The sequence below is a fragment of the Mustela lutreola genome, chromosome 3 (genome assembly GCF_030435805.1).
Source record: "Mustela lutreola isolate mMusLut2 chromosome 3, mMusLut2.pri, whole genome shotgun sequence".
Taxonomy (NCBI): domain Eukaryota; kingdom Metazoa; phylum Chordata; class Mammalia; order Carnivora; family Mustelidae; genus Mustela; species Mustela lutreola.
In genome coordinates, this window is record NC_081292.1 from 218,893 (window position 1) to 243,869 (window position 24,977).

Consider the following 24,977-nt stretch of genomic DNA (forward strand, 5'->3'; position numbering starts at 1 on the left):
AGAGCACTCAACCCCCCCTTCCATGTGTCTGGAACCCGGCGGGAGCAGAGGGCCGTCCCAGACCCTCCGGGGCCTGTGGAGTGGACCCACCCAACAGTGTGGAGACAGACTGCTGGCCACCCCAGCCAGGTGCACAGGGACGAGGGGGAGCAGGCCTCCGTGCCCTTTGGGCAGGGAAAGGGAGTGCTGACTCGGGGGCTTGTCCACTGGGCAACTCCTGGAACCCCCAGCCTCCATCAGCCCATTTCGGCGTGCCTTCTCCCCGGAAGCGCTGCCGAGGGGCTTTAGGTGGGCTCCAAGTGAGAGCTCTGTCCTCTGAGGGCTTCTCAGGAAGGGGCTGTGTGCGTTCTCCCCGATGCCAGCAACGGGGTGGCCTGGAAAGCGCCTCTCCTCTCTACTCAATTTAAAACCACTGAGGCCCAGGTACGTGGCCCTTTGGTGGCAGCAGAGCTCGAGGCATCTTGAGCCTCGGGGCGTGTAAGCCTGGCTCAGACCCTAGGTCCCCACCCCTGCTTGCACCCGCCAGATTCCAGCCACCCTGCACGGCAGAAGCCCTCAGTGGCTCTCAGCCCGAGCCATGTGTCCACATGAGCTAGCCCCCCAGGTGAGGCTCGCTGCCCCTCCAGCCGGCCGGCACGGTCACTGTCCCAGCCAGCAGTCAAAGCACAGGACGCTGCCAGCGGGAAGCCCCGTCCAAGTCGGGAGGGAAGGCTGACCACGCCAGCTCCCCCATCAGCTGCTGGACACTGGACAGGCCTCTGACCTCTGCTCCGTTGCCTGTGCAGTGGGGAAACGTCAACCTGCAGCGAGCGACCACAGGGGCAGTGCTTGGACTGGAGCTCAGCACCGTCCGTTCCGCCCAGAAACGCCGCGTGCTTGCAGCTGCCTCGCCAGGGACTGGCCTGTGGAAACACGTCTACAGACGGTGCACCTCGGGCAGCTTGACGATATCAAGAGCTTTAAAATGTTCACATTCTGCGTCCTCTGTTCCCACTTCTAAACAGTTTCAGTACGTGAAATGTTTTTACCACTAACGTCACTGTGATTTTAAGACTTTATTTGTTTATAACGAGAGAGAGATCACAAGTAGGCAGAGAGAGAGGAGGAAGCAGGCTCCCCGCTGAGCAGAGAGCCTGATGTGGGGCTCGATCCCAGGACCCTGAGACCATGACCTGAGCTGCAGGCAGAGGCTTAACCTACTGAGCCTCCCAGGCACCCCCGTCACTGTGATTTTTAACAGGGAAAAAGAAAACCCACAGAAAGCTGCTACCCTCCGTGTCCCTCCCTCACCTCCAAAATCTCAACGTCGAAACCCTGATGCCCAGTGTAACGTATGAGGAGCTGGGGCCTTGGGGAGGCAACTCAGCGTGGGTTCAGAGCCCCCAGAGAACTCCCGACCCCTGGAACCTTGTGCCAGGAGAGGCCTGCACCAGCCAGGCCAGCCTGGGGTGCTCGGTTTGCTGCGTCCGAGGCGACATCATGCGCCCGCCCAGGAGACGGCATGTTCCGCAGCCACGAGCCACAGCTGCCACACTCGGGACTTCAGTGACCAGAGCTACCACAAGCAGATGCAGCGCCCATTGGTCTCCGTGGCTGTCTGTGGGCAAAAGGACTTTGAGATTCTTTAAGTTTGTTTTTACTTTTTTTTCCCAAATGTATCCTGAGGATGTACTCCCTGAACACATTTAACAGTCACGACAGACACCTTGCACGGAACGCCTCCATCACTGGGCAGGGGGGGACACGGCGCTCAGCATGTGCGAGGGCCAAGCGGCAGCTGGACAGCCCTGTCCACTCCCGGCCTCGGGGCAGCAGGGCCCCTCTGGCCGCTGATGCTGCAGGTGACAGTCCGCACCCCTCAGTGGAGCCTGGCCCAGGCCCCACCTGGGGGCTCTAACCGGGATCGGCCTCTGCAACCCTACCCCTCCGTGGGCAGCACCACCCACCATGTCCTCCAGACCCACCCTACCGTGACCTGCACTCGGTGGGAGAATTATTACCGGAGAGGTGGTCGGCAGGGAGCTGGGCAGGGCTCGTGAGTTCTCAGCAAAGCTCCCACACGCCACTCAGGACGGTTTACCGGAGACTTGTGGGCAGGTGCCTGAGAGAGAGCCGACTGTGGAGGCAGGGACACTGCCGGGGGAACACAGACCGAAGCAAATGTCTGTGAAAATCAGGACCCCAAGTCCCCTGAGCGGGGGGCCGGTTATGCTGGAAGCTACAGCGTTGGCCACGGGCCCGAACGCTCCCACCCCGGAGGCTGCCAGCGGAGACCCCGCTCCCTCCACCCTGCACGCTCACTGCCAAGGGCTCCGACCCGACCCAGCGGCAGGACGTGTTCGGAATGAGAGGAGGAGAGAGCCCTCCTCTCCCACACGTGCTCATGGCCAGAGGAAAGGCCGTCTGCAGGCCGCTCACCGGGACCCGACTCTGCCGGGACTCTGACCTCACGCTTCCGGCCTCCAGAACTGTGAGGACCCAGAGTTCCACTGTTTAAGCCACTTACTCTAGGATGTCATGGCAGCCCGAGCTGCCTAAGACACCCACTCAGAAGGTCCCAGGAGTGGCCTCTGCGCCCCTTTCCCCAACTCCACCTCAACCCTGCAACAGTCTCTCCACCAGGCTCCCAGCCCGAGCCCCTGTGCTCTGCTCTGCTCTCAACTCAGCATCCGGTGAGGCCCTTTAAGAGCAACAGTGATGTCACCCCACTCCGCTCCAGTTGAGCCGAAGTCCTCAGAGAGGCCTTTGGGGCCTGCCCTCCCCACGCTCTGCTCACCCCCTCACCAGCCACAGCTGCCCAGGTCGTGCACTATGGGCTGCTCCCCCTGCCCAGAACCTCCCCTCCTCAGACCACTCTGCTCCCTTCAAATCTTTGCTCATAAACCATCTCCTCCCGGAGGCCTCACCCATGACCCAACTTAGGATGGCAGCCCAGCTCTTCCGGTCCTGGGTCCCTGCTCTATTTTTCTTTCTTTCTTTTTTAAAAAAGATTTTAGGGCATCTGGGAGGCTCAGTGGATCACGGCTCTGCCTTCAGTTCAGGTCATGATCTCAGGGTCCTGGAATCGAGCCCCACATCAGGCTCCCTGCTCGGTGGGGAGCCTGCTTCCCCCTCTCTGCCCATTTGTGATCTCTGTCAAATAAATAAATAAATAAAATATTTTTAAAAAATATTTATTTGAGAGAAAGGGAAACACAAGAGGTGGGTAGAGGCTCTGAGCAGGGAGCCAGAGACAGGGCTCCATCCCAGGACCTGGGAATATGACCTAAGTCCAAGGCAGACCCTTAACTGACCAAGCCACCCAGGTGCCACTCCTTTCCCTTTGTAAGTATTTATTTATTTTGGAAAGAGAAAGAGAGCATGAGTGGGAGGAGGGGCAGAGGGAGAGAATCTCCAGCAGACTCCCTGCTGAGCAAGGAGTCTTGATCCCAGGACCCTGAGATCATGGCACGAGCGGAAATCAAGAGTCAGAGGCTTAATCGACCAAGCCACCCAGGGCCAACCCCCTGCTCTCTTTCCGCAGCACTGACCCTCCTCTGACAAGCTTTGCGTCATTTTGTATTATGCATTTTGTAATGTCTCCCCCTCGCCACTACAATGTTAGCTCCATGAGGTCAAGGATGTGAGGCAGGAAAATGAAATGTCCACACTAGAACACAGGGTTGACAAAAGCAAATAAGCAGAGAGCTCAGACATTACATGAGGCCAGGCCGAGTGACCACCGTGTCCACACAAAGGCCGTGGCCTGGACTCCCGAAGGCAAGCACACACGGCCACCCCGGAGCAGCAGGCGCCCTCACCCAGCAACAAGACCAACAGCTGGGGGAGGGGGCAGTGCCACCTGATGCCCACCCAGGAGGACACTAGTTATAACTGCTTTATTTCCAGGAAAAAAAAGGAAGATCCAGGATTCTCAACGGAACAGACACTGACATGAGAACGTTCAAACATCTCTCTGAGGAACGGCTCCTGGAAGGGCAGGCTTTGTCTGGGGACACCCGTCAGAGCCGGCTTTCCCCAGTGACTGCAATAGGGTCACAAGCTCGGTCAGGCCTGCAGTTTGAGCTCACACCTCTTCTCCAGGTCAGCCATCTCCTTGAGGACCAGCGCCACGCTGTACCGCAGCTCTTGGAACTTGGCCGTGGGGATCTCAAAGCGGTGTGCCGAGCCGTCTGAAAGCTTCAGCTGCATCAGGACACTTGGCTGTAGGGAACGTGCCAGGGCACTGGTGGAGATGGCCACATCCACCCTCCAGCACAAGTGGGAAACATGAGGCAGCCAGGCCCCCTGCTGCCTGGCCACAGAGTTGAGGAGAGGCCGTTGGCTGCCAAACACCACACTGGCCAAGTCTGTAACCAGGTCTTGGGGGATGCAGAGCTCCTGGAGCTGATCCTGGAAAGCGTCGGGCTTCAGGCTGGCTGGGGGCAGCCGGATGGCCTGCTGGAGCAGAGTGTTTGTGCCGGCGAGGAGGACACCGAGCCGTTCTTCTGACAGGTCTGCACTAGCCTTGAGGCGCTGCACAGCCTCTCGGCAGTCCTCTCCCTGCAGACTGCTGACCACCAGCTTCAGCAACTTTCTGAATGTGCCCCTGTCCAGGTCTCCCAGGAGCCGGGGCATTGCGGCCACTTCTGGGGGGAGCTGGGCCCCCAGGAAACTCGCCCGGCCGCTGTGACTGTCGGCAGGGTAATGCAGGTATGAGGCTGCAGTCCCCACGGCAGACATGGCTGCTTCCTCCTCTTGATCAGGCCACCCAGAGGAAAGGTCCCAGCTGCAACTGCCAGGGCGGGGGAGAAGAGAAGTCCCGTAACTCCCATGTGCTCTGGGCCAGAAAAGGAGGGCTACCATGGCCTCTGCCTTCAAGGTGCTGACAGCATGAATCTCCTACAACACCCAATGTCATGGGAGCTGCTCTGAGAGCAGGTGGCAGACGGGCCCCCTTGAATCCCAGGCAGAGAGGAGCCAGGAGCTGGCAGGGAAGGGGGACAGGGTGGGGAGGGAAAGAGAACCAGAAACCAGAAGAGGAGAAGTAAGTTCTCCAAATACCTAATGGAGAAAAGAGTGAAGGAGAAGAAAAGCCCAGGGAACCCAGGGATGTAACAGCCACTGCTGCGGTCACCAACCACACCAAGATCACTCCACTTGGAATCGTGACAATAGCTTTGCAGGAGCCAATAAGGAAACGGAGGCTCAAACCCAACCGCGCAAGGACCAGAACCCAGGCCTGCCTATCGGAAGCCCCGCGGACGGCACAGCGCAGGAGCGCGCACCCAGGCGGGCAGCAGGACGGCGACAACAGAGGCACCTGCGGTGCCTGGAGGGGAGGTCTGTGTCAGTACCGGAAAGGAGTACAATGTCCTGGCGCGCGTCGGGTGACCGAGCCACGCGCCCGCTTGTGCAGGAGAGGCGGGCTCGCCCGCTCCGAGCGCCGGACAGAGCGCGGCAGACACAGATCCCGTCCGCACGGCGCCTACCAGGCCCAGGGTGCTCACCATAGGGCGAAGCGCGGGGGGCCGGGGGCACAGGGAGACCTCGACTGGCTTCACCGCACCGCATCCTCCGGGAAGGCCGGGGCCCCCTCGCCCTGCGTCAACGACCACGCAAGGCCCAAACTCGGGTTCTCCGCAGCTGCCCGGCCCCTACCAGGTACGGCCTTCCACTGCCCCGGCCGCCCCGCTGCTCAGGCCCTGCTCCCGGGAGGCTGCCCCGCGCGGACGCTCCCCTGGCCAGCGGCCAGAGCAAGGAGCTGACAGAGACCGGCCGGGCTGGGGCTACGCCCCGGGTTGGCCCGAGGGACCCCGGCCACCTGCCGCACGGCCGCCCACCACCCGCGGACCGCGCCCCAGGCTGCCCCGGGTCGGCTTCCGGAACTTCCCGGATAGAGCGGCCGAGGAGCCAAGGAGCGGTCTGCGGCCTCCGCCCCGAAAGAGCGACCCCAACCCCTCCCCCCAAAGCCCGAAACTCCCCCGCACCTGCCGAGCCCAGACTGCAGCGGAGCCGCCAAGCGAAGCCCACCGGCGCGGCCAGACCGGAACCCGGCAGGTTCCCGGAAGCTACCCCGAGTCACTTCCGGGCCGCTCTAGGACGCCGGGAGGACCGGGCCCTCTGTGATCCGGCCACGAGAGTCAGGCCCCCGGCGCCTGTAGTGAGGGGGTGGAGCAGCCGTGGTCGGCGGGGTGCACGTGCCGCCGTGGCCCGCGGGGACTTCACGGGCCGCTCAGGGAGCGGCGGGCGCTGGGCTCCGCTGGTGTCCGGGGCGGGGGCGGATCCTGACCCACCGGGGCGGACCCGGGAGAGGAGGGCCAGCGCCCAGACCCCGGGGCCGGGCCGCCCGCACCCCGCCCGGCTGAGCACCTGCGGGCGCCTGAGCTCCCGGCGGCACATGCGGAGGCCGGGCCGTGCGGGCTCCGCGGTCGCGAGTCGGCGCGGGGAGGGCGGACCCCCCGTCGGCACGGGAGCAGCCCCGAGGAGCACGTGGCCGGCGGGCGCACGCGGGCCGGGGCCGGACGCGGGCCGGGGCCGCTGCCCAGCGTCGGAAGCGCGACAAGCAAGAGGACGCGGCGTGGACCGACCGCGGTCGTGCGCGGAGACCCTGGTCCCAGCGGAGCGGGCTCGGCGGTGGGGCCTTCGGGCGGGCGCTGGGCCGTGAGGCTGGGGCCCCGACAGCGGGGGTCGCGCCTTCAGGAAGCGGACGGGGGACCGGGAGAAGCCGGCTGGCGACAGCCCGGGCCGGGGCTTCGGCCGAGCCGCCGAGCGGGCGCCGTCCGCTCGGGCTTCCCGTCTCCAGGACCCGGAGAAGAGTAAGGGATGGCGCGGGGGCGGCCGCAGGGGCCCTTCCAAGCCCTGGGCGGGAGCGGGGAGCAGAGGGTCTTGCGTCGCCTTAAGACGCTGCTCAGATCGACCCTCAAGTCAGCCCGCCGGTCCCGGTCCCGCGAAACGGGTTCCTCGGCGTGAAAGCGCCGGGAAGGGACCCTCGGTTGCGATGGCGCCACGAGGCCAGCAGGGGGCGCGCCGACCCCATCGGAGTCCCGCCCGCCGGAAGTAGAGGCCTCTCCCTCTCCTCCCACGGCCCCCCGCAGCCCGGCCAACGAGAAGCCGCTAGACTTCAGCCCCCAGTTTGGTCCAACGGGTTCTCCGTTTACAACAGCCCCGCCTCGCTGGGCCCACCCGCCAGTCCGCACCGCGGTCGACGACCCGAGCTGCCGCGCTCTGTGCTCGCGGGGAAAACGGGTTTTGCCGGAAAAATGAGGAGCGGCCGCTGGCGAGAGTGCGGGCCGGGTCACCCCGCGGCGGGCTCAGTGGTCCGCGGTCGGCTTCCCGGCTGCCGCGACCCCCGGGTCGGCGGTGCTGGCGGGTCCGCGGCCTGCGGCTCCCGGGCCGGAGCCGAGGCTTTCGTGCTGCGGAAAGTGCGCGGTCTTAGTCTCCGGCCGCGGCCGTCGTGGTCTCGTCGAGTCCCGGGCGGTGCTTGCGGCCTCCGCGCCCGTGGGGGTCGGGACGCCCCGCTGAGCGGGTTCGCTTCCCCGACGGCGCGCGACGGCCTCGGGGTCTCTGCGGAGGCGTCACAGTCGTTCCCTGGTTTTCCGGGGCGCGTGGGTCGGTGTCGCCGCCACAGCCACGCGCTGACGTGCGGCCGACACTGAAGCGGCGCCTGTGTCGGATGCGTTTGGGGCGCGGGCCGTCCCGCCCCCGTCCTCTGAGTCTGCGGGCGCGCGTGCGGGCGGGTTTCGGTGGACGAGTCGGTGTCGGCGGCGCTGCTCCGCGAGGCTCTGCGCGATGCACCGTCCCGCGCCTGCCGCCCCGGCGACCCTAGTGCCTCCGTCGCTGCAGGTCTGGCCCTTGTAGACCCACAGGGAAGGGGGACGACAGGGAACGTGGCCTTCTGTGTCCGGTTCATCTCCGCTTCGGCCGTTGTCGCCAAGGGCGGGCTTCCTGGTCTGAAGCTCCGCCCGCGCACGCGCAAGAACAGGTACGCGCGCCACGTGCGGCCTGTGCACGTAAGGTAACGTGGACACGTAGGTGACGTAACGTGAACACGTAGGTTCCGCGCTCTTTGCCCGCCCACGCACCACGTGCGGCCTGTGCACGTAACGTAGCGTGGACACGTAGGTAACGTAACGTGGACACGTGGGTTCCGCGCTCTTTGCCCGCTTGGTTGACGGATTTCCTGTCTTGGCTCTTGTGAACGGCGCTGCGTGCACGTGGCGCTGCTGAGATCTTGGAGATCCCGTTTTCCGTTCTGCTGGGTGAATCCCCTAGAGTGGGGCCTGCGGGTCGGGGGTCCTCGTGCTGTGGCCCCGTGTCGGTGGCGGTTGACCTTCGCACCAGCAGCGCGCAGTTCCGTTTCTCCGCACCCTCGCCCACACTTGTTCGGAGTTTGGTTTGTTTTGTTTAGATTTTATGTATTTGACAGAGGTCACAGCAGGCAGAGAGAGGGGAAGCCGGTCCCCGTGGAGCAGGGAGCCGGACGCCGGGCCATGACCTGAGCCGAAGGCAGAGGCTCAACCCGCGGAGCCCCCCAGGCGCCCTGTGCAGAAGCTTTAGTTTGTTGTACTCCCACTGGCTTGTTTTTGCTTCTCCTGCTTACGCTTGGTGTCACATGCCAAAACTCATCAATGTCAAGAAGCTTTACTCCTGTTTTCTTTTAGGAGTTTTACGGTTTTAGGGCGTATGTTTAAATATTTAATCCATTGGAGTTGATTATTGCATATGGTGTAAGATGAGGGTCCAGTTTCATTCTTTGGCATGTGGACATCCAGTTTCCCGACGTGAAATAACGAGAAACACATATATATGTCTCTGCCCCAAGTTCACACTAATATTTAGTCTTTGACTTCAGTTCAGCACCAAGCTTCTAAATGCCTTGTAATTTCCAAACTGATAGGAGTGTCTGAGTGATGGTGTCCAAAGTGATAGGCGTTTAAGGAGTGACCTTTAAAATGCTTGCAATTCCCTTGGTGATAGGAGTGTCTTTTTCTAAAGATTTATTTATTTATGAGAGAGCGAGCTTGTGTGCAAGTCAGGGGAGGTACAGAGGGAGAGAATCCTCAAGCAGACTCCTTGCTGAGTGTGGAGCCCAGCCTGGGGCTCCATCTCATGACCCTGAGATCATGACCTGAGCCCAAAGCAAGAGCTGGACGTTCAACTAACTGGGCCACCAGGCACCGTGTGGAGTCTTTTATTCTAATGTGACTCTCAGTGTGCTCTTGAGTGGTCTGAGTAGAAGCTTGGAATGCTCAGTCCTACTCCCTTGTCCTCCAGAGAGGGAAGAGGGAATGGGAAATAAGTTAACTATTGGTCATGCCCATGCAATGAAGTCTCCATAAAAATCCCCAAAATGTGGGGTTCAGTGAACTCCAGGGTTGGTGAACACTTGGAGACGCGGGGAGAGTCACATCTTCGAGGGCATAGAGGACCCCATCCTGTGCTTCCCATCCGTCTAGCTGTTCCCGATGAGACTCTTTTTAATAAACTGGTAACTTAGTAAGCCAAGTGTTCTCCTCAGCTCTGTCGGCCACTCTAGCAAATGGTCAAACCTGAGACGGTCGTGGAGCCTTTGACTTAACAGCCAGTTACTCAGAAGCACAGGTGACAGCCTGATCTTGGCAGTTGGGCTCTAAAGTGGAACTGAGTCCTTCCCTTGGGGAGCTGCCTCGACTTCCCCAGTCTGCCTGCTGTGTTTACACGGGGCTGGCATGGCCATCAGTACGCACACTGCAAGGCTGCCCTCCTTGCCCTTTTCCGACACACCGTTCTTACGTGACTTCCCAATTACTGCCCCTGACTTAGGGCTTTCAGACTGAAGACAAAAGGGAATCAAGAATTTCATGAGTCAACATTTCATTAGCAACTTCCTGAACCCATGAGCTCTTCCTTTTTCCCCAAATAGGCAACAGTTACCTTGCTTGGCAACCATGGTGGCCAAGAGAATGTTACTAACACACTTGCAATTACAGGGGCCTCATTTATAAGGGCTCCATGGTTGAGCTCTGAATCTTATTAACATGTTTGTGCTGAGGCCACACCTCCCAGGGCTGGTCCCCACCAGCTACCAAGCATGGCAGGGACACTAAGGCAGACCCATTTTTGGAATACACAGGATCCCAAGGTGGCAGACTTGGTCTCAGTACGTTTGCTTAGATGGCACAAGCCTGGGATGATTCCACCCAAAGTTCTCCTCTGTTTGGGTCAGACTTGAATTGTGGCCAGATAGTTCTCCCCATCTTCCCTGACTCCCTGCTTTCTCTTATGCCAGTTCTTTCCCTAATAAAACTTTTGCTTATATAATCCTGTCGTGGTATCTGCTTCTCGAAGTACCCAGACTAACACAGATGACCCGTGCATGGGTGGTCGAGACCACATCTGGGGCCGTTTGCCCACTGTCTGGTTGGTGAGGATGACGCTGTCCTGGTTAATAGGTGGCCTCTGGCACGAAATGGTGACTCCACTGCTAAGATGTCACCTGACCCAGTGAGAGGAAATGCCACCAGAAGTGCAATGACACGGGCATTTGGAAAACATGGGGGAGAATGACAGAGTCCTGAGATTTTGGAGCATGGCTGTGCCCTCTGCAGAAGAGAATTATTTGCCATTTGAGAAACAGGTCTTGGCATATTCCTGGACCCTGGTAGGGGGAAAAACGCTGATTATGGGAGATCAAGTGGCTATGTGTCCTTATACTCCTCCCATTACAAGATGAGGTCTATATGGCCTGCAAAGGCATAGTGTTAGGGAGGCCCAGCAGCGATCCATTATAAAGTGGAAATGGTACGTCCAGGATGATGCCCAAATATGGCCAGGGGACACAGGTAAGTTGAGTGAGCAGTTAGCCCAGCCTCCCATGTGCCTCACCCCCCCAGCTCACAGCCATGACCATATGGGGGTTTCTGCATGACCATGACCAGCTAAAGGAGGAAGGAGGGCGCTGACTTGCTTTCTAAGTGGATCAGCTCAGTACCTGGGTACATGTCAAAAACGGGCAGCAGCGGGACGCCTGGGTGGCTCAGTTGGTTGGACGACTGCCTTCAGCTCAGGTCAGGATCCTGGAGTCCCGGGATCGAGTCCCACCTCGGGCTCCTGGCTCCACGGGGAGTCTGCTTCTCCCTCCGACCTTCTCCTAGCTCTTGCTCTCTCTCACTGTCTCTCTCTCAAATAAATAAACAAAATATTTAAAAAAAAAAAAAAAAAAAAGGGCAGCAGCAGCTGCATTATAGCCACACACAAGCGTGGCCTTGAAAGCCAAGGGGAGGGAAGATCCCCGAGGGCCGGAGCTGCCAGCTGGGCACCTGCTCATCCAGCCTGTGTTGAGACACAAGTGGGTTGTGCTGAGAATATACAGATTCCTGGGCAGTGCCAGGGTCTTGGCTGCCTGGTTGGGGCCCAGAAGTAAGAGGGAGCTTGGGAACAAAAAGGTCTGGAGTAGAGGACATGGGAGTGGGCATGGAATGTGCAGATCTTTGTATTAGAGCTGAACCAGAAAGCATCCACCACAGAAGAGGCACCAAACAACCTAGAGGTCAAAAGAACTTGGGACATAAGCCAGCCTTCATACTCAGCCACTCGGAGCCAACAAAGTGGGTTCCTGAAAGTGCCTGTGGTAACAGAAATAGCTCTCCACGGGCTGCAGCATGACCCTGCCCCTGGGACAGGGCCTGTCTAGCAGCTGCCCCTTCTGACTGTCCAATGTGTGGGAACAAAGCTGACTACACCAGGAAGGCTGCTTCTACCCTGGAAAGGCCAGCAGTTTGTTCTCACAGAGATGGAGACCAGCTCTAGGCATGACTTCGCCTGACCTGCCCACCCTCAGCCAGTACACCTGGGGCTTGCAGACTGCTTCACCCACAGGCTTGGAATCTCACCTGGTGTGAGGTCCACATAGGGGACCCACTTTACAGTGACAGAAGTGTGAGACCCAGGGGTTGTGTCCTGTAGCATATTACCCAGAGGCAGCTGGCCTCACAGAATACTGGACTGGCCTTCTGAGAGGTCAGCTGAGGCACAAGATTGAAGAAAACCCCATCCTTTGGGACATGTGCATTAAATCGTACTTTGTGCTTACAACATAAAGTTCACATGGGTCTGGGGATCTAAGGGCTGAAGCAGTAGTGGACCTACTCACTATAATTCCCCACTATCCACTGGGGGTTTGTACTTCAGAGGCCCACGGTTCTGGACTTCGCAGAATTGGCTGTCCTGGTCTCCAAGAGGATGCAGCAAGGGTCCCAGGATCAATCTGCCAGGATTGATTGGCAGGAGTCACTGGATCATGACTCAGTCACCAGGAGGCTGGCCTACAGTTATATGAGGGAGGCAGGGAGGAGTGCGTCCAGACCCATATTGTCTGTCTTGGCCTCTTCTGGTTCTCCCATGTGCCACAGTATCCGTAAACAAACACAATGGCAGTTCAGCTAAGGAGGGTACAAGTGTAGGGGGCTCAGACCCTTCTGAATGAAGGTTTGCATCACAACACAGGGGGAGACAAGACCCACCATGTTGAGAACGGAGGATGGGGATACTGGACAGTGGATAATGGAGAAGAGAGTGAGAACTTTGCCCTGAGATCAACTTCATTGCTGGGAGTCTGTTCATCCCACTGACCTCCTGAGTTTCATCTCAGGAAGAAAGACCACAGGAGAGCATGGGTATCTGAACTATAGTTACACTACAGAGCACAAGGGGTGGGCTGTGGTGGTCATGAGAATGCACCTTACAGACCTCCCACTATAGGAGATGGAATTCAGGTCCTAGAACTCATTGCTTAGTTTGCCAAGTCAGTGCTAAGGCTAACCCTCCGCAGGCTACTCCTGCCAACAGCTGAGTACAGCAGGAATAACAGGCACTGTCTGGGGGTGGCTGGGACTCCTTTGACAGTTGGCTTTAGTTCAAGGACTCCCTGAAAGCTTTGTTGACCCTTTCTTAGACTTCTTGGCAGTCTGGAATGCTTCCACCCAACCTTCTCTCTTCACTCTGGGTCAAATCTGCATTGTCCCGATTCCCTCAGTGTTTTCTCTTACACAGACATTTCTCCTAGGACTATCCCTGCATGTTTATTCTCATCTTGGCATCTGCTTCCTGGAGCCCCTTGACTAACACAGAAATCTGTTTTCCTATCATCCTTTACCCCAACCACTTGGATGGAAGCCGTTTCATTCTTCTCAACTGACTTCCTCAGTTAGTGCCCTACATGCACCTGATGCTGACAGGACTCTTGACAACACTCATGGCCCCTTTTCTCTTGGGCTTCCCTGGAATCCTAAGCCCACTTTTCCCTGAGCTAACATTTATCATATTGCCTAGAGTGTCCTTCTGATGGCCTGCCAGTTACTTCTGTGGGGCATAGGGCTGCCACTTCCATCCTTCCTGGCTTGCTATTGGGAGCCGCCAACCAGTGTTTGGATCCTATGTTAGAATGTTCACATTGTGGGGGGCCTGGGTGGCTCAATTACTTAAGTGTCTGACTTTTGTTGTTGGCTCAGGCCCTGATCTCAGGGTCCTGGGATGAAGCCTGGCATCAGGCTCCCTGCTTAGTGCAGTCTGCTTGAGATTATCTCTCCCTCCCCCTGCCCTTCCTGCTGTGCTCTCTCCCTCTCTTGCTCTCTCTCACTCACTCTAAAATAAATAAATAAAATTTTTAATAACAATTTTAAAGAATGTTCATGTATTAATTTCCATGTTATGTCTCCAGGGGGATGTTCCAGACCAGCTTATCTTAAATCTCCACTAATTATCAGTAAGATAAAGTTTATACAAACAGGTTTACATTACTATGAATGCTCTAAGTGTAAATACAAGCTTTTCCTGAGATCTTTCCAATACTCTGAGGATTTTGCAGCAAGACAAAGACTGATGTGGAATGACTGAGAGCTTCAACTGAAGTCTTATCTGCATTTCCAAAATTAATCCTAATCCCATAAGCATGCAATATCAGATGGTGACATTGGCTTGATTTCTCTCTAGTATGAATTTAACTGTAAGAAAACATGTGGTTACCTTGGGGCACCTTGACTCAGGTGGTGATTCTAGGTCCTGGGATGGAGCCCCACATCATGCTCCTTGCTCAACAGGGAGCCTGCTTCTCCACTGCCTGCCCCTCCTGCCCGGCTTGTGCATGCTGTCTGTCTCTTTCTCTCTATCATTCACTTTCTTTGTGTCAAATAAATAAGTAAAATCTTAAAAAAAAAAAAAAAAAAGAAAAGAAAAGAAAAGAAAAGAAAACCTGTGGCTCCCAACTATAGGCTTTCCCATGTCTGTTGTGTATATGCAGCTCCTTTCCAGAATAAATTTGACATTTAATAAAGTTTGAAAAGAGTGATATTCAGATGTAATACATGAACAGAGATTTTTCCATCAGGGTGGATTTTCTGAGGTAGAGTAAGATATGAACTCTGGTTAAAGGTTTTCCACACTGTGTCTCCAGGATGAACCCTCTGATGGTGAGTAAGCAAAGAACTCTGACAGAAATGTTCTCTACATTCATTACATTTGCATATTTCTCTCTAGGGTGAACTCTCTGGTGTGGTGTAAGTTGGGAGCTCTGGCTGAAGGTTTCCCACACACCACCACACATAGGGTCTGCCCTGTCTTTGCTGCTGAATCTGCTATGAGTTTCGAATGAAGGCTTTCCCACACACACTGCATTTACTGGGCTTCTTTCCCGTGTTAAGTAACATGTTGAATAAGATGAGAGCCCCAACTAAAGGATTTCCCACATCCATTACTGTGTAGGGTTTCACTCCAGGGAGAAGTCTATAATGTAGAGCAAGACGTAAATTTAGAGTGAAGACTTCCCCACACATGAATAAGGAAGGCCTCTCTCCTGCATGAGTTCTCTGATGTCTACTAAGGAGCGGTCTCTGATTGAAAGCATTTCCATATTTATTGCATTCATGGAGTTTCTCTCCAGTATTAATTCTTTAATATAGAATAAGTCATTATTTCTGACTGAAGTCTTTTCCTCATTTTGTTTTACAACCATTCTCCCATGCTGAAAATGACCACAGGGTTTTCTATATTCTTCACACTTAAATGGCTTCTTTCCAGTGTGAGTTCTCTGGTGTTAAGTTGTGAGTTAAGACCATTTATTACACCCCTAAATTGTCCCTTTGCTATGAATAAGTTGATTCATGATTAGTTGCATAAGCTATAAGCCATAAAGTCTTTCAAATATTTATTATATTTATATGGATTTCTCCAGTGTGAATTTTCTTTTTTTTTTTTTCTTTAGGGTTTTTGTTTTTGTTTTGTTTTGGGTTTTTTTTTTGGTCCTCTAAGATTTAAAGTTTGACTAAAATCTTTCCCACAGGGGCACCTGCGTGGCTCAGTTGTTAAGCGTCTGCCTTCAGCTTAGATCATGATCTCAGGCTCCTGGGATTGAGCCCCAGATGAGTACCTCTGCTCAACAGGAAGCCTGCTTCTCCCTCTCCCACTCCCCCTGCTTGTATTCCCTCTCTCGCTGTGTTTCTCTCTGTCAAATGAGTAAATAAATATCTTTTTAAAAAAATTTTTTCCCACATTCAGGGCACCTGTGGGACTTTTTTTCTAGTATGAATTTACTCATGAAGAATAAGATCTGAATTGTATTGAAGCTTTGGCCACACTCATCCCATCTATGGGCTTTGTCCTCTCTGGGATGTTTCTCACTGATGTTTTCTCCTAATTCATAAAATTCCTGGTCACATTGAGTGTTTCATCCTGTGATATGATCATTTCACTAAAGCTTTTATTCCAAGTTAGGGATTTACTCAAAGCAGTCCCTTTGGTATTTTTTTGACAGTTGTCTGATACATCTTCATCTTCCCTAAGTCTTGGCAGAAAATCCAGAGGGAGTATTTCTAATACACCATGGGTGGCTATGTATAAAATATTTACAAATAATTGTTCATTCTCGATCCCCATTACAGAATATGGAAGAAAGAAGAGGAACAAAGATGCAAACATGACCATCACTGCAGGCCCTGAGGAATCATGTTTAGGCAGCTGCTGATTCCTATCTCCAGAGCACATGCTGGTTGGAAGTGGTGGTGATTAGATTTGCCGGTGATTTCTTGGATATGACAACAGAGGCCACAGGCAACAAATTGAAAAATAGACAAACTTGACTTCATGAAAAAAATTTTTTAAATTATGCATCAAAAAAATTATCAATAGTGGTGCTTGGCTAGCTCAGTCAGTAAAGCATGTGACTCTAGATCTCAAGATCGTGAGTTTAAGCCCCATGTTGGGTGTGGAGCATACTTAAAATAATTTTTTTTAATTAAAAAACACCACTATCAACAGAGTAAAAAGGCAACACAGAAAATGGGAAATATATTTGTAAATCATAGATCTGATAAGGGATTGATATCCAGATCATATGGTTAATTCCTAAAACTCAACAACCACAAAACACATGACAACCTGAGTAAAATATGGACAAAAGACTTGAATTACTACATTCCTACAAAGAAATTACTACAAGGGTTTTACTACAAAGAAATTTACAAATGGTCAATAAGCACATGAAAAGATGAGCAACGTCACTAACCACTAGGGGATTGCAAATCAAAACCACACTGAGATACATGCCCACACCCATGAGGATGGCTATAGAATAAGGAGGGGAAGGAAGGAAAGAAGGAAAGACAAGAAATGTTGACAAGAATGTGAGGAATTGGAAAACTTGTGCACTGTTGGTACAAGTGTAAATGGGGCAATTATTCAAAAATTTTAAAAATTAAAAAAATTAAAAATGTGATCCAGTTATTCTGAGACAGACCAGGGGCTGGACTTGGGTCCCCTCAACCCTGAGCACAAAATCCAGTGCCCCTTGGCTGCCTCCATAAGAAGAGAGAGGAGGGAAAAAAGCTGAAACTATGCCTCTTGAGTAGCAGATACTGCAGGAATGCAGAGGGAAGACACACACCGAAAGGAGGGTGCTTATTACAAAGACTAGCAAAGAACACTTTGTAACTCAACCCTCACCTTTGCTAGTGCCTTAGATCTGCAGTTAAGTATATTACCTGTTTACCTTGGTAATCCTCCCGAAGTGTTCGCCATCATCTCTTGGTTGGTTGGAGTTTTTCTTACAGTCACTTACTTAGAAAGGCTGTTATGAGTTGTATGTCCCAAATTTGTGTGCATTCAGAATTGATTTTATGAAGCTGTCAGTTTCCAAAGGTAGAAGCTTAGATCACTGATTTAAGATATTTCTTCTTACAGGCATTTAAAGTTATACATTTTCTTTAAGCATAGCTTAGATACATCCAAAAGATTTTTAATATGTTGTATTTTCCTAATCTTTTAGTTCAAAATATTATCTAATGTTTCTTGTGATTTCTGCTTTGACCTCCTGATTGTTTGGATACGTATTTAATTTTCAAACCGCCAATGTTTTCCTAGTTGTTATTGTTATTAATTTATAATTTCTTTTGTGGTCAGAAACATAATCTGTGTGGTTTCATTATTTTTACATGTATTTGCTCATTTTAGGACCCAAAATTCGGTCTATCCTGGTAAATGTACCATGTAAACTTTAAAAGAATGAGTATTCTGCTTTTATGAGGCTATGTAAATATCAATTAAGTGAAGGTGTTGATAGCATTGTTCATAGCTTCTATGTCCTAGCAAGATTTTGTCTAGTTTTTCTTTCATCTGAGAGAGAGATGTTAAAATACCCAAATATGGTTGTAAGATTATCTCTTTCTCCCCCTTTTTTTTCTATTTGGCTAATATATTTTGAAGCTGTGTTATTTGGCTCATTCACGTTAATGATTACCATTATCAAGTGTCCCTCTTTATCCTCTGATAATACACTTCGTTCTGAAATATATTCTATCTGATACTAACATAGCAACTACAGCCTCCTTACACTTACTGTAATTTAACCTTGCTGTGTCTATAATTTAAGTGACTCTCTTGTAGACAGCATGCAGATGGGTCCTTTTTAAATTTATTTTTTAATTTTTTTAGTCCATCTTGACAATCCTTGTCTTAATTGAGGTGTTTTGCCTATTAATGTTTAATGTAATTATTGATACATTCCATAAAGGTGTTTGTGAATAATATCTTATTTCTTATTTTACAAATATCTCTGTTTTGTGTTCCCCTGTGCCTCTTTCTTGCCTTTATTTGGGTTATTTGAATATTTTTAGAATTCCATTTTAATTTGTCTATTTGCTGTTTATCTTTTTCATTTTTATTTTTATTCTTTACGATTTTATTTCTTATGAGATTTTATTTCTATATGAGAGAGAGAGAGAGAGAATGCATGACATGGGGGAGGGTCAGAGGGAGAAGCAGACGCCCAACCAAGTGGGGCCCTGATGTGGGGCTTGATCCTGGGACTAGAGGATCATGACCGGAGCCAAAGACAGACATTTAACTGACTGAGCCACCCAGCTTTTTGCATTTTTTAAATAGTGATTTTTTTCCTAGGGATTACAATTTACATACTTAAGTTTCACAGTCTACTAATGGTTCATCATGTACTATTTCATAAAATCCAGAAATCTTGCATCCCGTCCTTGTTATGGGTGTGCTATGGATTACATCTATATATGTATTTAAACTCAACAAGAAAATGTTGTGCTTAAAGTTATATCATTTACAAAAAATTAAAAGAAAAAGGTCCCCCAAAGCAGTTTTGTTCATTTACCCCAATATCTCCATGTCCAGTGCTCTTCATTCCTCTCCAACAGTCTGAGTATCTCCTGGGTGTTAGTTCCCTTCATTCAGAAGAACTTTCTTTGGCATTTCTTGTGGTGCACATTTGCTGCAACAGTTCTTTTTTATTTTTTATGCAAATACATTTATTTTTCTTTCATTCCTGGGTGATATTTTCTTTGGACATAGAATCTGTATTTACAGTGTTTATCATGCAGTTTTTCTTTTCTTTTCCTTCTTTCTTTATTTCAGAGAGGGAGAAGGAGAGAATCCTAAGAAGGATCCACCCCCAGTACAGTGAGTCTGACATGGGGTCTTAATCCAACAACCCTGAGATCATGACCTGAGTGAAAACCTAGAGTCAGATGCTTAAGCAGCTGAGCCACCCAGGCATCCTGCATGCAGCGCTTTAAAGACGTTTCCCTCTCTCTTGGCCTCTGTGGTTTTCAATAAGGACTGTTATTAATTACAACAGTGTTTCTGTGTATGTAATAAGTTATTCTCTTGCTTTCAAGATTTGCTCTTTAGGCTTGTTTTTCAATAGTTTGACGATGACATGCCTCAGTATGGGCCTTTGTGTTTATTTTGCTTGTTGTTTAGCATCTGGATTCTGCAAATTTTCGTCTTTAATCAAATTCAGGAAATGTTGGACATTATTTCTTCTGAATTTCTTTATGTTCTGTACTCTTTTTTGTTTCCTTCTGGGATTCTAGCTATATAAATACATATTATTATATATCCAATTTCATTTAACAGGTACCCAAGGTTCTGTTTATTATTTTTTATTTTTATTTTTATATATTTTCAAGATTTATTTATTTATTTGACAGACAGAGATCACAAGTAGGCAGAGAGGCAGGCAGAGAGAGAGAGAGAGGAGGAAGCAGGCTCCCTGCTGAGCAGAGAGCCCCATAGGGGGCTGGATCCCAGGACCCTGAAATCATGACCTGAGCTGAAGGCAGAGGCTTCAACCCACTGAGCCACCCAGGCGCCCCTGTTTATCATTTTTTAAATCTTTTTTATTTAGGCATGTGAGTGGCTCAGTCAGCTAAGCATCTGCCTTCCAATCAGGTCATGATCCCAGGGTCCTGCCCACATCAGGCTCCCTGCTCAGTGGGGGGTCGGCTTCTCCCTCTCTGTCTGCTCCTCTCTGTCACCCCCATTCATGTTCTCTCTTGAAATAAATAAAATCTTAAAAAAAATTTTTTTATCTGTTTAAGAATCTTTATTGAGATAATTTCTGTGAATCCGGATCCAAGTTCACTTAACTCTCTTTCGTCGTGTCTATTCACCTCTTAAGTTCATCAATTAATTTTTTAGTTTAGAAATTGTATTTTTGAGGGGCGCCTGGGTGGCTCAGTGGGTTAAAGCCTCTGCCTTCAGCTCAGGTCATGATCCCAGGGTCCTGGGATCGAGCCCCACATTGAGCAACCTGCTCAGCAGGAAGCCTACTTCTTCTCTCTCTCTTTCTCTCTCTCTCTCTCGCTCTGCCTGCCTCTCTGCCTACTCGTGATCTCTGTCAAATAAATAGATAAAATCTTAAAAAAATTAAAAAATTGTATTTTTGAGTTCTAAAATGTCCACTAAAATTGCTTATAATTCTCTGCTGAGAATTCCCAGTTCCTGCAGATTTTCATAATTTATTTTACTTCACTGAAGTTAATTACAATTGCTCTAAAACTCTTATCTATTAATTCCAACAGCTGGTTCATGTCAGGATCTAACTTGGTTTATTTTCTTTTCTCATGCAAATGTGTTGTATTTTCTTGGCTCTTCGTGTGTAGGCTAATTTTGGAGATTATGGATTGTTATTTTTCTCTGATGAGCATTGATTTCTTTGTGTTAACAGTTAATTTTCATGGCTGAGCTTGAACTGAAAACTTTCTTATGCAGCGTCTCTGGTATCTTCCTGTTTTTTGTTGTTAGCTGGGCTCTTTGAGTCTGTTTTCTGCATATGTGGTTCAAGGGTCAGTCAGAGATGTGGGTGTAGAGTTTGGGGTTCCCCTTTCTGACACCTTCCCTTCCAGGAACTGTTCATTATCTTTTAGAGTTTGCAGTGCCTGACCTCTCACCTCTGGCTCCCCAGCCCGAAACACTGTGTGTTTTTCCACATATGCCCCTACTTCCACACAGTAAAATCGCACTCAGCTTTAGGCTCGAAGGTGCGGGAGGGGAACTTACCCTCTTTTCCCTATCCGCCGTCCTCTGAGTGTCTGCACTCCCCACCACTGCGTTTTAGCTTCTCTTCACTCCAGTACGTTCAGACAGCTGCTTTTGTTTTATGTTCAGGTTTTCTGAGGTGGGTGGAAGAGATTGTCCAGTAGCATTTTTTTTTTTTTTAGATTTTATTTCTTTATTTGACATAGAAAGAGAGAAAGTGAGAGAAGAAACACAAGCAGGGTGAGGAGCAGAGGGAGAAGCAGGTCACGCAGTGAGCCAGGAGCCAGACGTGGGGCTCCATGCCAGAACCCTGGGATCATGACCCGAGCCAAAGGCAGACACTGAACAACGGAGCCACCCAGGCGACCCTGTCCAGTAGCATCTTTATCCATCATACTCAGAAGCAGAGACTGACTGTAGTCTTTATACTTGAAGGACAGGCTGTCTGCACTTAAAATCTCTGACTCACATTATCTTTCCTGAGTAACTTGCAGGTTTGGTCCCTTCAACTTCTGTCATCAAATATAGCTAACACTAACCTGTTCTCTTTCCCTTATAAATGAATTGACCAGTTCATCCAGATGTCCCCCAAAATTCTTTGTCTTGGAAGCCCAATAATTTCAGTAGGAAATGCCCCCGTGTTGGTCATTGTGGGTCAGTTTGTCCTGGTGTGTAGTTTGCCCTTTCATTACGCAGATTCACATATTTTACTTCAGATAAATATTCTTAAATTATAGATTTAATTATTATGAGTTTAATTGCTCATTCTGTTCCTTTCATCAAGTGTTCTTGGGAGACTCCAAATATGTAGATATTGGGTCCCCTTTGTCTTCTACATATATCATTTGGTCTTTAATCCTTTAAAACTACTATCTCTGTTCTGGGAACCTGAGGGGGGGCAGTGGGTTAAAGCCTCTGCCTTTGGCTCAGGTCATGATCTCAGGGTCCTGGGATCGAGCCCTGCATTGGGCTCTCTGCTCAGTGGGGAGCCTGCTTCCTTCTCTCTCTGCCTACTTGTGATCTCTCTCTGTCAAATAAATAAATAAAATCTTTTTTAAAAATTGAAATTTCTGGGGGCGCCTGGGTGGCTCAGTGGGTTAAAGCCTCTGCCTTCGGCTCGGGTCATGATCCCAGGGTCCTGGGATCAACCCCCGAGTTGGGCTCTCTGCTTGGCAGGGAGCCTGCTTCCTCCTCTCTCTCTGCCTGCCTCTCTGCCTACTTGTGATCGGTCTGTCAAATAAATAAAATAAAATCTTAAAAAAAAAAATAAAGGCAACAGGCCACCTACAGAGCATGGTCCCTTGGGGATGAGAACTGCTGGGCAGTTTCTTCAAAGGGAGCAGCTGGCAATGGTGGGTACCCAGAGTTTTACCTTCTGCCCACACCACCAAACCTCTCTTAAAAGCAACCCAAAACAAAAACAAAAAAGCCTCTCATATCCATTACATACTCAATGAATTATCTGACTGCAAAGGTGTGAGTTCCAAGTAAATGCTCTCCTGGCATTCTCTACCTCTACAGAGCTCTCTCCAGTAGGAGCTCTGAGATGTGTAACAAGCAACAGTGAAAGGCTTTCCCGCCTTTGCTCTATTCCCAGGTGTGTCTTCTTCCTGTGTGAAGAATTTCCCTTTAGGAGAAATTGGGGTAGTGCCTGAAGCTAGTTCACACTGAGGGTTTGACACATTTAGTGAGTTCACACGTTTGCTCCATGGTATGAATGACCTGATAACTAGTAAGTACTGAGCACTGACTTCTCTCCGGAGTGTGTTCTGTGCTGGTGAATCAGGTGTAATCTCTGACCAAAGCCTCGCCTGCACATGGTACACATGTAAGGGTTCTCTTCGGTGTGTATTCTTTGACGACTGATCAGGTCTGATGTGTGACCCAAGCCCTTTACACCGATCACACTTACAGAGTTTCCCTTCAGAATGTATACTTTGATGGTGAATCACGGTGATGGTGGGCTGAAGCTTTTCCCACACTCCTTACATTCAAGAGTGTTCTCTCTTGTGTGAGTTTACTGATGTGTAATGCTGTTTGCTCTCTGATTGAAGACATTCCCATGTTCATTATATTTATAGGGTTTCTCTCCAGAAATAACGTGGTTTGAGTTCCCACCAAAGGCCTTGCCACATTTGGTACACTTATCGGGCTTTTTCCCAGTGTGAATTCTCTGATGTTTAACAAGCTTTGATGTCTCTCCAAAGCCCTTGTCACATTGATTACACACAGTTTCTTTCCGCTGTGAATTTTCTGATGTTGTATGAGGATTGAGTCTTGATTAATTTTTCCCCATACTCCATATGCCCTTAGGGTTCTTCCTTGTATGAGTTTTCTGATGCTGAATAAGTTGTGAGTACTTGCTCACAGATTATGTCCACTGAGCTCTAAACCCCTGGGACCTGTTTGGTGTGCATTCTGCTTGAACCACATGGAGAGCATCTGCTTTCTACACCCCCCCCCCCCTGCCTCGTTGATAATCTCTCTCTCCTGCTCTGTCCCTCTAAGGTACACCAGGTTTGTGCCCAGGGTCCTATTTTCCCCAAATTAGCTACATTCCTGGTATTTCTCTGGTCTATTATTTTTTGTTTGTTGTTTTGATTTTTTTAAAGATTTTATTTATTTGAGGGGCACCTGAGTGGCTCAGTGGGTTAAAGCCTCTGCCTTCAGCTCAGGTCATGATCCCAGGGTCCTGGGATCAAGCCCCGCATCGTGGGCTCTCTGCTCGGTGGGGAGCCTGCTTCCTCCTCTCTCTCTGCCTGCCTCTCTGCCTGCTTGTGATCTCTGTCTGTCAAAAAAATCTTAAAAAAAAAAGATTTTATTTATTTGATAGAGAGAGAGAGAAGGAACACAAGCAGGGGAAGGGGAAGAGGGAGAAGCAGTCTCCCTGCTGAGCAGGGAGCCCAACGCAGGGCTCCATCCCAGGCCCCTGGGACCATGACCCCAGCCCAAGGCAGACGCTCAAGTGACTGAGCCACCCAGATGCCCCAGTCTATTCGTTTTGAGAGGGAAGCTGAACATTTTCCCAGAATCTCTCTTTTGGGAAAAAGAGCTTCCTCCTGGGCTCTACTGTGATTTTTTTCCTACAAGTGTTCTGCTATTGTCTTAGCCCCCACAAGCTTGTTGAAATTCAAACACCTCTGGATTGACCATTAGGAAACTGTTGTGAGTTACTTCTTATAATTCTTCTTTAGAAGATTTCTCCTTTGGAGTTGACTGTGCTTTGTCTTGACCCAAGAATCTCAAACAAAGAATGAAAAATTAAAGCTTCCTTGTGAATGGAGAAAGAAAGTAGTTACTCTTATAATTAAGCTAAATGAAGTTTTCATGCAGCTTGTACATCAGCCGGATCAGAGTTTCATCCCTTCTGTTAAAGGCCGTATTCCATTTTACGTTGAATCGCAGTTAGTTGCTTGTGTCCATCACTGTAGCTGGACCTGAGATTCTGATGGCAGGTGCTTTCCTTACTGGGTCTATGGCATCTCAGTGACACTGTGCAAAAGCAGGTGCTGATTCCAAAGAAGCACACAAACACATTTCAACAGATGCTTGCTGAGTGCCTTCTGTGTGCCAGGCACTGCTCTGGAGCAGGGATTTGGTGATGAGGGAAGACCCAGCCCCCTGGAACCAACATTCTAATGAGGAGACGGACAATAAACGAATATGTGACCACAAATCAGGTAGGGGCAGAAAATTTCTTTGAGAACTGGAATGTTTTCCCAAGCCCAAACACAAATACCACAAAGACAAGGACTTGGCTTTGCTCGTTCTTAACCCCAGCCCCTAAAAGAATGCCTGTACATGGGCGGCACATGGGAAAGCATTTGTTGCATGAGTGAGTGAAAGGACGGGAGGCATGTTCCAACTGTGACACAGTGCAGAGCTCCGTCTGTGCGGCTGACCCTTGGGCAACACCAGGGTTGGGCACCAGCTCCCAGGACAGTTAATCCACATATAACTTGTGACTCCCTAGAAACTGAACTACTAATGGCCTGCTGCTAACTGTAAGACTTACCTAGAACACAAGCAATCAATTAACACATATTTTGTATGTCATACTATTAATTGCTGTATTCTTACAATAAAGTAAGCTAAGAAAATAAATTATCATTAAGAAAATCATAAGATGGGGCGCCTGGGTGGCTCAGTGGGTTAAAGCCTCTGCCTTCGGCTCAGGTCGTGAT

General features: G+C 50.6%; 1 protein-coding gene across 2 annotated transcripts; it reads right to left on the reverse strand.

Moving 5' to 3' along the window:
* Window positions 1-3,820: 3,820 nt before the first annotated feature.
* Window positions 3,821-6,107, reverse strand: COMMD5 (COMM domain containing 5). Of its 2 annotated transcripts, none has more exons than XM_059165378.1 (2): window positions 5,970-6,107; window positions 3,821-4,774 (listed from the first exon to the last, which is right to left on the reverse strand). In XM_059165378.1, exon 2 carries the CDS (start codon window positions 4,720-4,722, stop codon window positions 4,048-4,050), a length of 675 nt encoding a protein of 224 aa, XP_059021361.1. In that variant the 5' UTR covers window positions 4,723-4,774; window positions 5,970-6,107; the 3' UTR covers window positions 3,821-4,047. The 2 variants fall into 2 exon arrangements, with proteins under 2 accessions (XP_059021361.1, XP_059021362.1); XM_059165379.1 differs by lacking the exon at window positions 5,970-6,107 and adding an exon at window positions 5,490-5,620.
* Window positions 6,108-24,977: the final 18,870 nt, after the last annotated feature.